Source organism: Dipodomys merriami, unplaced genomic scaffold (assembly GCF_024711535.1).
Source record: "Dipodomys merriami isolate MVZ:Mamm:240054 unplaced genomic scaffold, mDipMer1.0.p SCAF_435, whole genome shotgun sequence".
Classification (NCBI taxonomy): domain Eukaryota; kingdom Metazoa; phylum Chordata; class Mammalia; order Rodentia; family Heteromyidae; genus Dipodomys; species Dipodomys merriami.
The window spans coordinates 696,385-712,712 of NW_027205993.1; the positions used below are offsets into that span (position 1 = coordinate 696,385).

General features: G+C 44.6%; 1 protein-coding gene across 8 annotated transcripts in view; it reads left to right on the top strand.

Annotated features, from left to right (window-relative positions):
* The window catches only part of LOC138807824 (KAT8 regulatory NSL complex subunit 3), a 44,972-nt gene extending 30,669 nt beyond the window's left edge, over positions 1-14,303 (top strand). For 7 of the 8 annotated variants that reach the window (XM_069993611.1, XM_069993612.1, XM_069993615.1 and 4 more), the window contains 8 exons: positions 953-1,030; positions 2,798-2,989; positions 3,664-3,748; positions 4,095-4,222; positions 5,653-5,762; positions 6,144-6,366; positions 6,624-6,757; positions 12,288-14,303. In XM_069993611.1, coding sequence (XP_069849712.1) covers positions 953-1,030; positions 2,798-2,989; positions 3,664-3,748; positions 4,095-4,222; positions 5,653-5,762; positions 6,144-6,366; positions 6,624-6,757; positions 12,288-12,308 — 971 coding nt within the window. In that variant the 3' untranslated portion in view covers positions 12,309-14,303. The remainder of the gene's footprint in view (positions 1-952; positions 1,031-2,797; positions 2,990-3,663; positions 3,749-4,094; positions 4,223-5,652; positions 5,763-6,143; positions 6,367-6,623; positions 6,758-12,287) is intronic. The other variant, XM_069993613.1, reaches the window with a different exon arrangement.
* The last annotated feature ends 2,025 nt before the right edge of the window (positions 14,304-16,328 follow it).

Sequence of the window (16,328 nt, forward strand, 5' to 3'; positions counted from 1 at the left end):
GGCATCATGCCCTTTCTTTGTTTTGCCCTTGAATAGTTAGGATTTCCACACTGAGACCTTTCACAAAGTTGATCAAGGTTTTATATAGGTTTTAGGGAGGCATGTATGATAGATGTTCGGGGCACTAATAGTGCAATATGGAAATCTATAGAGAAGGGATCAAGAAAGAAGTGCACTTGAAATGTACACACACACAGAGTAACTGAGGTGGGTAGCCTTGAGCTAGGGCCTCTTGCACAGTGATATTGATGATATGTCTATGACCATGTATCATCTAAAGTTCTTAGGAATTCCAGTGCCTAGGAAGAGGCACAGCCCTTGCTGACTGTGAAATAGAGGATGTTAAGGGTTGAGAAAGATGATCTACTCACCTCTGCTGTGACTTTTAGTGGAGCCAGAATATTAGAACTTAATATTAGAACTTAAACCTAGGCCTCTTAAGAGTTTTCTCATAAGAGTGGTACTAACAAGAAGCAAAGAAGCCTGGCTCTTCAGGCTTCCATGGATGAGGAGTGGTCAGAGCCACATTCTGGGTGAATGGTGTCCCCTTAGATGATTGAAGATAGCTAGTGATTAATGGAGAATCTCTTGAGCTCTGGAAGGCTGTGACAAACTGGGTCAAAATGGTTCCCAGAGTGTCATGGGGTCAGCAGCAGCTATATCACATGTCTTTAGCAGATATGGGCAAGCAGGAAGTGATAGTTAACATAAACAGAGCCCTTATCAAGTGCCATGCCCTCTTGCACTTAACTTGCCCTCAATGGTTGAATCATGACAATGACCTTTAGTTTGTAGATGATTCCGTGGAACTGCTACATGGCAGAGTCAGGTTTCAAGCTCAGTGACCTCAGAAGGAGCTCCTTTAAGAGACTATTTTCTTCTTTTTCTTTTTCCCACTCTTCTCCTTTTTCTGGCTGGCCATGATTCTGTAATTCTTTCTGATTCATTCCAGCACAGTTTGCTGCTTTTCTGAAACAAAACATGCTGGTGAGGAAAGCTCTTCCTCCCGGCGCCCCCTCCTGTCTCTTTGGTGAGTATCACTCCTTTTCTCACCTACTTGTCTTGGGCTTACTGCTTTTTACCCCCTCCGCTTTATTTCCCCCTCATCATTCTTCAGTGTCTACTTTCTTCCTATTTTTTTCTCTTCTTCTGTTCCCTGTTTCTTTTTTTTTTTTAATTTCCTTTGCTTATTTATTCATTTTTTTCAATTTCTCATGGTGTTTTTCTTTTTTTTTTCTTTCTTATTGTGGTTCTTTTACTATGCTTCTTGATTTCACTTTTCCTTTGTATGCCCATTGCCTGTGAATGAGCCTGAGTTTCCTTGTCTGTTTCTCTACTCCGAGTTCTTGTTTCCATCCTGGCTGCTGCAAGCATACCAGCTACTTAGCAGCCATATGCCTTCCTCTTTTGATTTATTTCCTAAGCAGTGATTTCCTAGCTAGTGATGCCTTGATTGTGGCTCCATGTCAGAATTCTGCCCCTCCCTCCTTCCTCATTGGATTGCTGCCTTCCTCCCTGCCCCAGAACTACTTTGTGATAAGAGTACTAAAGATGACTTCTAGGTTGAAAAAGGAGGAAACCTGGCCAGCCACGGTAACACCAGCCAGTAATTCCAATTACTTGAGAGCAGAGGCATGAAAATCATGAGTTAGAGACTAGCCCCAGCAAAGTTACTGAAACCCTATCTCAAAAACAAAATATAGCTGGGCACTGGTGGTTCACACTTGTAATCCTATCTACTCAGGAGGCTGAAATCTGAGGATTATGGTTCAAAGCTAGCCCAGGCAGAAAGTCCATGAGACTCTTATTTCCAATTAACCACTAGAAAACCAGAAGTGGAGCTGTGGCTCTAAGTGGTAGAGAACTAGCCTTGAGCAAAAAAAAGCTCAGGGACAAGACCAAAGCCCTAAGTTCAAGCCCCATGACTGATTTAAAAAAAAAAAAAAAAAAAGGCTGGGTATGTGACTCAGCCTGTAAGAGTCTAGCATATGCAAAGCCCTGGGTTCAGTCCTCAATGCCAATAGCAACAAAAAAACAAAGAAGGAACCTGTGAGGAAGTCTAAAGGCTTTATTCTGTGCACAGTGAGTCTGTTTGAGTCAATGGAAATGGAGGCTCCTATGTGATAAATGACCTTTCTCTGTCATGGGTACTAAGATGACATGGGTACTAAGTTGTAATATAGCCTGCTGCTCCCCTGTTACCTTTGAGCAGGAGTTGTGAGCTGCCTGTGCTTCAGTGGTCCCTCACCTAATCGCTACCCAGAGTCAGCTTAAAGTTCTGGTAATAGTCTTTCTCTTTGCCTTCATTTGGCAAGCCGACCCTCAACCTTGGGCTCTTAAGAATGGAAGCGCTCCGAGGAGTCCTGTGGAAACTCCTGTTTGCAGAGGACTAGGTAGCCTGCTGCTCCCTGAGTTCCTGGAAAAATTTCCTACCTCCCACCTGTGGAGTGATAGTAAGGAGAGCCAGCAACAGTAATATGATCACATTCCTTGAGTTTGGGAAGGGCTGTTTATAGCCACTGTGGTGAGTCCTCTGTTTGGTGGTACTGGCAGGCCCAGAGTATCTTCTGTCCTCCAAAGCCCCTTCCCATCTACCACTAGGGAAGGGTTCTAGATGGAGAAGGAGATATCCTCTGAGAAGAGCCTGGTAGAGTCTGAGGTAGAATTGTGAAACAGGGTCCTACTTGAGGGGTGGCTCTCCTGTTCCCAAATGGCTGGTCTTTGCTGGTATTGGCTGGCAGAATCCACCGGGCCCTGTTTTGGCTTGTGGAGATTTCACCTCAGCTCCATCTCTTAGTTCCCATTTCATCAGAACCAGTGGAAGAGACAGAGAAAGAAGAGCTTAGGGTCCAGCTGAAACGACACCATCCCTCCAGTCCTCTTCCTAGCAGTAAGACTTCCAAGAGACCGAAGATCAAGGTGTCCCTTATCTCCCAAGGGGACTCGACTGGGGGACCTTGTGCTCCTTCCCAAGGAGGAGTTTCAGAAGGTGAGTTGCTCAGGGTCTGTTTAATAAGAGTTGCCCAGTTCTTGTAGGAACATACAGATCCCCTTGGAGGCTACTTACCAGGTGGGCAGCTCAGCCCCTGCTTCAGAATGAGAAGCCTGGAGCAGAAAAGGCATGAGGTTACACCTGCTGAGTAAGTGGGCGGTGACCTTGCTTAAATAAGGACTGGGGAGGTAGAGTCTGGTGGGAACTGTAGGGCCATTCAGAGTACCATACATTTTCTTCCTTTTTAATTTTATGAAAGATAATCTTGATTAGAAAATGAAAGAAAAAATGATCCAACACTTTCCCTTTTCTAACAAAGCTTCCTTTTTTCATTGTCCAATCTTTGCCTATAATATCTTTTTTTTTGGGGTGGGGGGGTCCGCTCATGGGGCCTTCACTCTGGGCCTGGGCGCTGTCCGTCAGCTCTTCAGCTCAAGGCTAGTGCTCTACCACTTGAGCCACAGCGCCACTTCCGGCTTTTTTCTTTTTGCTTATGTGGTGCTGAGGAATCGAACCCAGGGCCTCAGGCATGCAAGGCAAGCGCTCTACCACTGAGCCACCTTCCCAGCCCCTTTGCCTATAATATCTTATATTTAGCTTGAGTTGTGGAACTCAGAATGGTATGGGCCAAGTAGGACTGACCAGTGGCCTTGGGATTTTCTCTTTTGCAGCTACAGGAGGAAAGCCCATCACCATGACACTGGGGCAAGCCTCAGCAGGGGCTAAGGAGCTCACTGGGCTTCTCACCACTGCCAAGTAAGTGCTCCTTTGTCTGTCTCTAGTTCCTTTTTTCCTTTATCCCTTTTCATTTAGTGCTTCAGGAAGACGGTAGATTCTGGAGTCTTATCAATTATGGGGTATGACTTCTTTCTGACTGGGATCTTTGTCCATTATTTGGGTTAGTTCAGAGGTCATTACAGAACATCCCTGACGTTGCTGTAAGTCCTTTTAGGAGAACAGAAGTAGAGTTCAGAAAAGCGAACTTAAGAAATTGCAGGTTCTTGTGTGTGTCCAGCCTTGCTGTCCCTACTCTGGCCATTCCCTGTGTTACTGGGGTCTGCTGCCTTCTGACCTTGGGATAACAGAGTTCCTTTGTTTCCAGGTCAACTTCTGAAGGTGGAGTTTCAGCCAGCCCAGCCCCCTCAGTGGCCTCCAGCAGCACCACACCCAGTGCCCTGCATACTCTCCAAAGCCGCTTGGTGGCCACATCTCCTGGCAGCAACCTGCCAGGTATCTTAGAGTCTATTGTTCCCCCTACTGGCAAACTCTTTTTGGTCTGCTGCCAGAGAGTGGTCTTTGATGAGCATTCTTGGAGGTTGTGCCTCTGGGCCTCACTGTGGTCCTAGAGGATGCCAGAAAGCTGGAATTCGCTTGAGTGAGGGGAATTCCATAGACTTAACACCCATAATATATAAATGTCCAAATGTGCAAGAGCTGTATACTCTGCTGTAAAAGTGGGAAATACTAACGAGTAAAGTACATGTTTCTTTATTTCCTCTTCAAAAGATGTTTACATTGTTATTACAAAGGTATTAAGCCGGGCGCTGGTGGCTCACACCTGTAATCCTAGCTACTCAGTAGGCTGAGATCTGAGGATCGAGGTTCAAAGCCAGCCCGGGCAGAAATATCCATGAGACTCTTATCTCCAATAAACCACTAGAAAACCAGAAGTGGTGCTGTGGCTCAAGCAGTAGAGCGCTCGCCTTGAGCTGAAGAGCTCAGGGACAGTGCCCAGGCCCAGAGTTCAAGCCCCGTGACCAACCAAAAAAAAAAAAAAAAAGTGATATACAAAGGGGTTACAGTTCATACTGCAGGTAATGAGTACATTCCTTTTTGGACAATGTTATTCTGTGTTTCATTTTGATGCTTTTGTCTTTTTGTTGTCTTTTTGTTTCCAGTATTGGGGCTTGAACTCAGGGCCAGTGTGCTATCCCTTAGTTTTTTTTCCTCAAGGTTGGTACTCTATCACTTGAGCCATCTCTTCACTTCTGGCTTTTTACTTTTGGTTAATTGGAGATAAGAGTCTCATGTCCATTCCTACCCTGGCTAGCTTTGAACCGCTATCCTCAGAGTTCAGCATCCTGAGTAGCTAGGATTACAGGTGTGAGCCACTGGTTCTTGGATTATTTTGATGTTTTAAACATGTCTGATTGAATAAAATTGAAAGCAGGGCTAATTAGCACACCAAGATGTTTTTCTGACTATTCTTGTCCCTTACTTTCTCTAACCCCACTCTGCACAGAAAAGCTAATTGCCCGAGCCCAGTGGGCTGGAATGTAGCAGCTGCCCCTCTCCTTTCTCTTTGCCTTGAGGATTGGTGCTGTGTGTGAGGAAATCCATTTGTCTTAAACAGTTCCTCCTTTTCCCTGGAATTAAAGGACTATGGGGAAATTTTAAGTTTCTAAAAAGTTGGGTTTTTTTCTGATATTGTCCAAAATGCAGGTCTGGTAGTTTGCAACAGGATGGGTATACAGGGAAAATCCAAGGCAGAATCTGGCACTACTGTGCATGCTGGGGGAGATACTCTTGGTGTCTTTTTGAAGGTAGAGAAGGTGAGGGCCTTGGATTGAGTTCAGTATTGGTGATGGTGGGCAGTGTGGATGCTTATGAGTATTTGCAAATGATTGACTAGTGCTGATAACTGCTATGTTCTGTCTTAGGGGCCACATCAGCCAGTAGCCTCCTCCAGGGCCTCAGCTTCAGCTTGCAGGATATTAGCAGCAAGACCTCTGGCCTCCCAGCAAATCCCTCCCCGGGGCCAGCCCCACAGGTACACATCTCCCTTTCACTGGGCAGGCAGGTACAGGGAATAGGTCTCCTCAGCCTAATTGCTTTTGGCAGGGAGACTGGATCAAGAGATAGTGGGTCAAGGACAAACAGCCTTTCCAGCTCCCTAGCTGATGAGCTAACAATAGTTATGGCCCATCACTTACTGTGTGACATTAGGCAAGCTTCTTGACCTTTCTGTCTTGTTGCCTTGTCTGTGAAATGAGAGTTAAAGAAAATGTTTGCAAAATGCCTGGAAGGGTTACCTTGCATGTAATAGACACTTAGTATGTGTTAGCCTTTAATAATATGCTGTGGGCTCTCCAGGCTTGAATTCTGCTGTTGGGTGCTAGCTTCTGATCACCTGGGCTTGTGTGTCCAACAGGCCACCAGTGTGAAGTTGCCCACCCCGATGCAGAGCTTGAGTGCCATCACCACGGGCACCAATACCATTGTTCGTACCATTCCTGTGGCCACCACTCTCTCCTCGTTGGGTGCCGCTCCTGGTGGGAAGCCTACAGCCATCCACCAGTTGCTGACCAATGGGGGCCTTGCTAAGTTGGCAAGCAGCCTCCCTGGCCTGGCTCAAATCTCTAACCAGGCATCAGGTGAGTCTCATGAGAATTGTGGGGATTCCAAGATTGGGTCTTCCCTAGTACCTTCCAGTATCATGAAGTCAAGGTCTGAACCCAGCCCACAGGGTCTTCATTGCCCAGAAAGGTCAAAAGACCACAAACTGTTTCCTGTTGCCTTTCAAAAACAAACAAAAACAAAGTCAGGAAAGGAAAACCTTAGCAGAAACCGAAGGCTATGACCAAGAACCCCCCGCTCTCCCACCTCTACCCCCCCTCTCTTTCTCTCTCAGGCTTGAAGGTCCCCACCACCATTACTCTGACCCTCCGTGGCCAGCCAAGCAGAATCACAACACTGAGCCCCATGGCCTCAGGAGCAGCCCTGTCTGAGGAGCCCACCTCCCAGGTGTTACCCTCTAGCTCACAGGTGAGTCTGTTTGGAGAAACACAGCATGGGCTCCAATACTAGGAAAGTTGGAGCTGGCCAACCAGTTGACCAGAATAGGTACCATTGCACTAGGCCATATTCAAACCCAGACTTTTGGATTTATCACTTTGTCACTTTGAGCAAGTCATGGACCTCTTTGAGTCTCCTTTTTTTGTGACATTCCCTGACTGTTGTGAGGATTAGAAGTAAATACTTTAGAGTAGCTGTGGCTAATATGTAATGTTTCTGTGTACTTTCACTCTTGTTCTCTTTCTCTCACTTCTTGTTTTTAATCATTCACAAGTTGTAAGCTACTTGGCTAGTATTTTGCTTCACTAATCATTTTTCAATGCTACACCTTCCTAGATGTACCATTTATTGCTGTCATTTTAGTGCACAGCTAGGTTTTCATAGCTCTTACTCAGGAAGTCAGTTCTTCTTAGATAACCTAATTACCATTGTGACCTATTCAAGTAAAAAATTTCAAATGGTAGTCTGAGGAGCAACCCAAAGATTGGAGGTTAAATTTAAAAAACAACAACACAAAGATGGTTCTAGTCCAATACTGAATGTGCTTTTCTCCAGTATGCACTGTTAAGCCAGGTCTTCCTTTGTGTGTGTGGACAAGGTGCAATGCACGGGTCATGTAGCAGCAGGCTCCAGTTCCTGAGCCTTTGTTGTTGTTGTTGTTGTTGTTGGTCATGGGGCCTGAACTCTGACCTGGGCACTCTCCCTCAGCTCTTCAGCTCAAGGCTAGCGCTCTACCACTTGAGCCACAGTGCTACTTCCGGCTTTTTCTGCTTATGTGGTGCTGAGGAAGCGAACCCAGGGCCTCATGCATGCAAGGCAAACACTCTACCACTGAGCCACCTTCCCAGCCCTCCTGAGCCTTTTTGCCAGTCCTTCTGGGTCTAAGAAGAGAGATCAGTGCCTGACATTCTTGGAATCATAGTACCTTTGTTTGCACAGATGTAGAAGTGCTTTTATTTATCTTACTCCTTTTTTTTCAATTTCACACAAAGTTGTGTCTATTCAAACACTACAGATAATAGCATTATTTAGGAAGTGACCATAGTGCTATCCTACAGATTATAATTATACTGTAATTGCTTAATATGACTGCCAGCCTTTTTCTTTCTTTCTTTTCTTTTCTTTTTTTTTTTTTTGGTTGGTTGTGGGGCTTGAACTCTGGGTTGGGCACTGTCCCTCAGCATTTCAGCTCAAGGCTAATGCTCTACCACTTGAGCTACAGCGCCACTTCCAGTTTTCTGGTGGTTTATTGGAGATCGGAGTCTCACGGTCTTTCCTGCCTGGCTGGCTTTGAATCGTGATCCTCAGATCTCAGCCTCCTGAGTAGCTAGGATTACAGGTGTGAGCCACCGGCGCCTGGCCAGCCTTTTTCTTATATAATTTTATTTATTTTGAACAAAAAGAGAATCTAGAGTATGGATTATTTTGTATATAGACTTTGTTTTTTTTTTGGGGGGGGGAGTAGGAAGAGTACATTTTTTTTTTTTGGTAAAGATACTATACAGAGGGTTACAGTTACATGAGTGAGGTAATGAGTACACTTCCTCTTGAACATTGTTACCCCCTCCATTGTTTTATAGACTTTGTTTTATAGGTCATTTGTAATGTGTTCCTATTGGTTGCTTAGAGACCTTTCCACATCATTCCAGAGATTGACTGGTATTTCACTGTGTGGGTGTGTGAAACATATATCTCACTGCCTCCTGCTACATAGAATGTTGGAGTATGTCTTGTTTTGTTTTGTATTTGTAAATACCTTTGCTCATGGTTCTTCTGGGAGTATTTCTCAAAGTTGGAAACCAGTCAGTAGAGATGTAGAATACATCTCACATCTAGTCATATGCTGACTAATTACCCTTCAAAATGTTTTGCTTGCTGGGCACCAGCGGCTCGTACCTATAATCCTAGTTCTTGAGAGGCTGAGATCTGAGGATATGGTTCAAAGCCAGCTGGGGCAGGAAAGACTCATCTCCAATTAGCCATTGGAAAACTGGAAGTGGTGCTGTGGCTCAAAGTGGTAGAGTGCTAGCCTTGAGTGAAAAGGCTCATGGACAGCACCCAAGCCTGCCCTGAGTTCAAGCCCAGGACCAAAAAAAAAGAAAAGTTTTGCTTATTTCCAGTTGTAGCCACATTGATGAGATTATGTGTTTTCCTATACCTTTGTCAATTGTGGAGATGGGGGTGGGGGGGTGCTGGGCTTGGGGGGAGGGTTGTTTTGTCTTGTTTTTGTGATTCTGGGGATTGAACCCAGGGCCTCACACTTGCCAAGCAAGAGTTCTACCACTTGGGCTACATTCCCAACCTTTTTTCTGTTTTGTTTTTGTTTCTCAGATAGGATCTTACCAACTTTACCCAGGCTATCCTCTCAGCATGATCCTTCTGCTTTAGCCTACTGGAGCTATAATTATAGGTGTCCTCGTGGAGCTGCTTTCTATTCTTTTCCTTTTGTATATCCTCTCATTAATGTTATTGTGCATTACAGAAAAAAATAAGACTATCTAAAACAACACAAAAGGCAGGCACTGGTGGCTCACACTTGTAATACTAGCTCCTTAGGAGGTTGGGAGCAACAGAGCTCAGGGACAACACCCAGGCCCCAAGTTCAAGCCCCATGACTGACCCAAAAAAAAAAAAATCACAAAATGAAAAAAAAAAAAATAAGCCGCATGTATTTAGAAAGAAAAACATTTTCCTATTCTTTTGGTTGGATTTTATTCTATGTGAGATTTTGGCTTCTATCAGTGAGTGATTAGTGATTTTGACCTGAAATTTATAATTATTTAGATTTGTTATTACTTATTATCACCTACCACTTTTGTATGTATGTGCTATCCTTTGTCTAAAAGAGGTGAGTCTGCCCTTGTAGAATGATATGAGAAGTATTTGTTTCTTTTCAGCCTCTTAAAACACTTGAGCAAAGCTGGGTGCTAGTGGCTCACACCTGTAATCCTAGCTACTCAGGAGACAGATCTAAGGATCACAGCCCAGGCAGAAAAGTCCATGAGACTCTTATCTCCAAATTAATCACTAGAAAACTGGAACTAGAGCTGTGGCTCAAAGTTGTAGACCACTAACCTTGAGTGAAAAAGCTCAGGGATAGTGCCCACGCCCTGAGTTCAAGCCCCATGACCAACACAAAACAAACAGAAAAACACTAGAAATGGCCCCTTCCTTAAGTGCTTTAAGAAAGTGACCTGCAAAATCATTTGGGCCTGTTCGTAGACCATCTTCACCTTTACTGATTCCATCTTTGTACATAACTAGAATATAGATCCTTGCTACATGGTACTTCCCTCTGTAGGGTACTCAGCAGGCTGTGACCTGGGGGAGCTGGTTAGCTTTGGAATGAGTAGAGGTCATTGAGGTCCCTCATTTCCCATACTAAATTGAAGTACAGGACAAAAGCTGCATTCTGACCTTGTACCTAATGGTGTTAAAGCTATATTATTTCTTATGTGTATATAATGGGTATTGATGAATCTCTGAGGGAGATTCAAAGCATTCAATAATCACTTTCATATTCACATTGCCAGAGAGTGTGACACTGAGGAAAGCGCACTGGCTTGTAAGTCAGGCCATCTGTTTTCAGTAGGCTCTGTGATCTGGGAAGATCATCTGACCTCTGTGGGCTTTCGTTTTCTCATCTAGTTTAGTGAGAAACTTGGTCAAATGGTTGTGGTAGTGGAATTAATAGGGCTAAAAAAATCTCAGGCTTTGGGAACATTTATGAGGCAAATGGAAAATGTGAACACTCTCTGTAGTTGTTGATAATTGAAGAACTGTTTAACTTTTTTCTCTCCTGAGACAGTCTTGCAGTCCCTGGAGGACTGGGGTTATAGGAGAGAGAGAGAGAGAGAGAGAGAGAGAGAGAGAGAGAGAGAGAGAGTGTACACATGCACCCATTTGTTCGTGTGTGTGTGTGTGTGTGTGTGTGTGTGTGTGTACATGTACACATGCACCCATTTGTTCATGCGTGCCAGTCCTGGCTGGGGTTATAGGGGTGAGTGTGAGTGAGTGTGTGTGTGTGTGTGTGTGTGTGTGTGTGTGTGTGTACATAAGCTTGAACCCATTTGTTCATGCATGCCAGTCCTGGAGTTTGAACTCAGAACCTGGGCACTGTCCCTGAGCTTTAATGCTCCAGAGTAGTGCTCTAGTGCACTTGAGCCACAGATCACTTTTATCTTTTTGGTAATTCATTGGAAATAAAAAGTCTCGTGGACTTTCCTGTCAGGGCTGGCTTTCAACCATGATCTTCAGATCTCAGCCTCTTGAGCAGCTAGGATTATAGGCGTGAGCCACTGGTACCCAGCTTATGCTTAGCTTTTTAAAAAACAATCTTTTTAAGTATTTTAAGGTTAGTTAATATTTGTGGGTAGAATGAATTTTAAATTAAGGGTTATAAATACTAGTGAAATTACTGTTAGGTCTGTGAAAGCAGATTGTGCACTAATTAGTGTTCACTACCTGTGTCCTTGATGGACATGGACAACCATTGTGCTTTCTGACAGCTGAAACACCATAGGGGAAAGGGAGGACCGAGTTATGACTTGCAGTAGAGTCCTAAGCATGGACTCCTTGCTCATCATCAAAGCTGTCTCTCCTCTCTGTCTCCTGACTACAGTGGGACACTTGGCAGGCAGGAAAGTGGCCAATCTAGCTGTCGCCATAGCAGTGAACCTCAGTGCAGCCTTGCAGCAAGCCCTAGCAAGTAGGCTCATTGTTGAAGGAGCTCCTAATCAGGACAGTGGTCACCTACATTCTGCCCTGCCTTGGGGCTCTGAAAGCTGGGGTGCAGGGAGCTTTTGCATTTTTTTTTTACTGTTAACCCCTTCATCTTCCTCCCTTCCTATGTCCTCCAGCTTCTTCCCTTTACTGAATTTTCAGTTTCCCAAATGTCAAATTGAGAATGATGATAGACTTGGTAAACAATGCCAACTGTCTACCTTGCTTCCTTTTTCCTAAGCTGCAGAATTCAATTGTCTGTGGTATCTTCCACACATGTACAAAATATCCAAGATCTAAAATGATATTGTCAGAATAGTCATGGAAGTCTTCCCTTCAATTCTGATACCCTAATGATTTACCTGTTCCTTCTCTCTGCATTCCCTTTCTGTTTCCATGTATGATAAATGCTAAGAGCCAAACTATGTGATTGAGCACATATTATGTCTTAGGTGATTTATGCAGATTATCTTACTTATCCTTACAATGGCCTACTGAAGTAGGTGCTGTCATTGATGACTTAGAGGTAAGGGAAAGGAGACTCACAGAGCCTGCCAGCCAGAGCCATTCACTGAGTGGCCAGATAAACCTCATTTTAGAGTCAGTATTCTGTTAACCATGTAGCTTCCAAAGCACATGTTCTGGTATATGCACTTTTTTACCCTGATGAGAGTTACTTTGAAATCAGTTCTCAGGAATAAGTTGATTTAGTCGGTGGGTCTGGTTGTGATGGTTACCAGACAAAGCTTTGACCCTTGCTCACTGTCTTCTGTCACAGCGCCTGCCTCCAGCACCCTGAAGATGCTGCTTTAAGGTGAACCTTGTGTGGACCTGCTGAACTATTCCAGTGCTGAAGACCTGTGCAAGACCGTTACTTTTATCTCTTCACCAACTGTCCAGGGTTGAGCCTCTGAGCCTTGAGAAACTATTAGGCCAGTGGTACCAACAAGGGCGAGGCACTTTCCTCCAAGATCTGCACGTCTGATGCCGGAATCAGCCTCCTCAACAGAACTGGTCTACGTGGGTCAGAGGCACTTGTATCCTGCATTGGGGTGATACTCATCCCAAGTCACTTTGGAACTGCTCACTGCATTTAACTGCCAATGGGAGAACTTCCAGTGTTCACTGGAAGGCAGAGAGAACTGGGCTATCATTTTTTTTAGCCCATTTAGCCTCTAGGATACAGAGAGCAACAGGTGCCAAGAAATGAAAACTGGTTCCTTTTTTTTTTTTTCTACCATGTTTTTTGCTATTTTGGCTTCCTGAGAGCATACAGGTCCAGAAAGGCTGAAAATGAGGGGTAGAGCAAGAAAGGAAGTAGCTGACATGTACAGTGAACGTTGTGGTGTAGTTAGTTTAGTTTCGGGGTTGAGTCTGACCCCTGAAGACCTAGCAGATTAACTGTTAATGAAACATGGAATTTGCCTTGTCCTGAATCCAGTACATCTGGGTATAACCAGCCAAAGTGAGTCTTTGACTATCCCAGGAACTTTGATCCTTCTGGGTGGTAAAGCCTGTACTTGAGTTTCTATTTTATATACCTTTTTGTCTTCCTGCCTAGAGATTGTTGACAGTGAATCTGCTGTACACCCTGAGCCTTGCAGGTCATGATCCCTGGTGAAGTAGACACTGAAGACAGACCACTGGGCCCCTCCATACCCTTCAGAACACTTAGGTGCAAAAGTAGTTTTGAGTTTGGCTTTGGACCTGTGTCTATAATAAGCAGGCTGCTTTCCTTTCTGTGCTTAGAACATTTCTAGTCAGGTGAGGAATAAGGCAACCCAAGTGCTCAGTTTAGAGCCGTGGAGCCAAGTGGAGCACATGGTGTTCAGGGGTCAGAGCAAGCAGGGCAGAGGTGTATGTATAGAAGTGGAGAGGGTTCTCTAAGCACCAGGCCTTCCCTCCCTCCATCCTGTGGCGCTGCTGTCAATAATTAATACAGTACGAGGCTGCATTTTGTATTAACTGGTAGGTAACTGCATTCTGAAATTCAGAAGGCTAATATTTAGTGAATGTAAGAAATTTTAAAATCTGAAAAGAGGCATCCAGGGATCAGAGGTTTGAAAGTTTTATAGGTAGAATTGTAACATATCAAAAGAGCAGAGCAGAGAGAAGTAAGGTTGTGAGGCTCTGTGAAGCTTGAAGAACATTTAGAACTAGCAGATAGCCCTGAACAACCCTTCAAACAGCCTAAACTACAATGGGGTGGGTGAGCTGGTCCTGGAGGATGCCACCCCAGGTGTTGGGAACCAAGGACAAAGCAAAGAATACTATTTTTGTGGCAAATGCCATATGCGTCCATGAATAATAACATGCGTCCATGAGGCTGACACATTGAAGAACTCCAAAACTGGGGCAGGGGAGCTGCGAGAATACTGACCTTCACCTTTGAGGGACTGGCCAGCAGAAGAAGGGGATTCTGGACTTACATTCCTTAGATCCCGTTACAAGCCACAGTTCGTGCAATGTGGAAGGAAGTTTTGCCCTTTACCTATCTCTAGCACACCTAGAGTCCATAACCTCAGAACATGATACTCTTGGACAGTGTTGAAGGCTCAAGAAGGCTTTAAATTCTTGCACAACAGATACATGTATGTTGGTGTCCTGTAGATGATGTCCGTGGGCTTGATGTGACTGAGGGGCAAAGACCTTTTGTCCACATTTAGTCCCATCACTACAGCCACCTTGGGCTATATGGGTTATAGGGCTTAGCCACTCTGTTGGATCCATTCTTACATTAGCAAAACAGTTAAAATTTTGCTACTTAGCAAAAAATTAAAAACATTCAACCTTTGGATTGCTTCAGCTTGTTTTCATTTGACTTCACATACATATTCTTGGAATCACCCAGTGAAATGAGATGGGAACAGAAAACATAGCTAATCCATAGTGGTTATGTTAGAGCCAATGCACTATAATTCCAGCTATTAAGGAGGCAGAGGTTTGGTTATAGGCTGTACCCAAGATCAGCTGGGTGCCAGTGGTTTGCCCCTGTAATCCTAACTACTTAAGGAGGCTGACATCTGTGGATCACAGTTCAAAGCCAGCCTGGGCAGGAAAGTTTGAGACTCTTACCTCCAATTAGCCACCAGAAAACTGGAAGTGGTGCTGTGGCTTAAAGTAATAGAGCACTAACTTGGAGCAAAAGAGTTCAGGGACTGCACCCAGGCCCTGAGTTCAAGCCCCATGGCTGACAAAAAAACACCAATGCTAGTGATCCTGTCAGCAATATCTGGTTCTGTGAGATGGGTATTGTTCCCTTTTTGTTGTTGTTAGTTGTGGGGCTTGAACTCTGGGCCTGGACATTGTCCTCAGCTCTTCAGCTTGAGGTGAGCACTGTACCACTTGAACCACAGCACCACTTCAGGCTCCGGCTTTATGGTGGTTTCTTGGAGGTAAGAGTCTCAAGGACTTCCCTGCCCAGGCTGGCTTTGAGCTATGATCCTCAGATCTCAGCCTCCTGAGTAGCTAGGATTACAGGCGTGATCCATCGATGCCAGCTTGTAGTTCCCTTTTGTCAGATGAAATGCACAGTCACACAACAGGAGTGGCAAGTCAAGTCTCATGTCCTGTGCACTTGTACTGTTATGGGGTTCTAGGAAACTCAGGAGTGGATTAGCCTGGGATGGAAGGCAATTGGCTGATCTCCAGGTAACCTGTTAGATGGTCTAAAGAGATCAGTGTTCCTTTGCTTTTTTTTTTTTTTTTGGTCTGTCGTGGAGCTTGAACACTGGGCCTGAGTGCTGTCCCTTAGCTCTTCAACTCAAGGCAAGCACTCTACCACTTGAGCCACAGTGCCACTCCCAGTTTTCTGGTGGTTTACTGGAGATAAGAATCTCAAGGACGGGGCTGGGAAGGTGGCTCAGTGGTAGAGCGCTTGCCTTGCATGCCTGAGGCCCTGGGTTCGATTCCTCAGCACCACATAAGCAAAAAGAAAAAAGCCGGAAGTGGCGCTGTGGCTCAAGTGGTAGAGCGCTAGCCTTGAGCTGAAGAGCTGAGGGACAGAGCCCAGGCCCAGAGTTCAGGCCCCATGACCGGACCCAAAAAAAAAAAAAAAAATCTCAAGGACTTCCCTGCCCAGGCTGGCTTTGAACCATGATCCTCAGATCTCAGCCTCCTGAGTAGGATTACAGAGGTGAGCCATTGCCCAGCCCTTTGCATATTCTATACCTGCTTCCAAATAAAATATTAAAAACTTAAGAGAAGGATGTGGTAGATTCAAGAGTTATCCCTTGAACCTACCATATTTCAGTTAATACATTTGTAAATACTGCATACCACCCAACATATTTACTGAATTCCAACCTTCAGCTTACCTGTGAACTTGAATCCAAGAGGACCTTAGATCCCTAGTTGGTACTTGACGTGAGCAAGTCTGGTGGAGCCGTAGTTGTGAGACTGGTTGGAACATTCAGCACACCTATGCATGTAACAGCCATCCTTAGGAGATCCCCAGTGCATTCCTTCTCCAGCCTTCTAGTCTCACTGACTCAGTCAAACAAATAGAGCATTAGGTTTAAAAGACAGCAGTCTCACACTGCAAGAACACAGGGATGGGTCCACAGCAGCTTTTTCAACTCCATATGTTTGTATAGAGAGGGAGAGAAATTGATCAAGATTCATTTGTTAAAATAGCAACTCCTAAGTCTTCCTCATTTCTTTACACATGATAGAATATCATTCTTTGTAATGGATAAGTAAAATTCCATTGTGTATGCATAACACATTTTCTTGATTCATTCCTTTATTGAGTGGCATCCGGGCTGATTCCATACCTTAGCTATGGTGAATACTGCTTCAGTAAACATGGTTGTGCTGG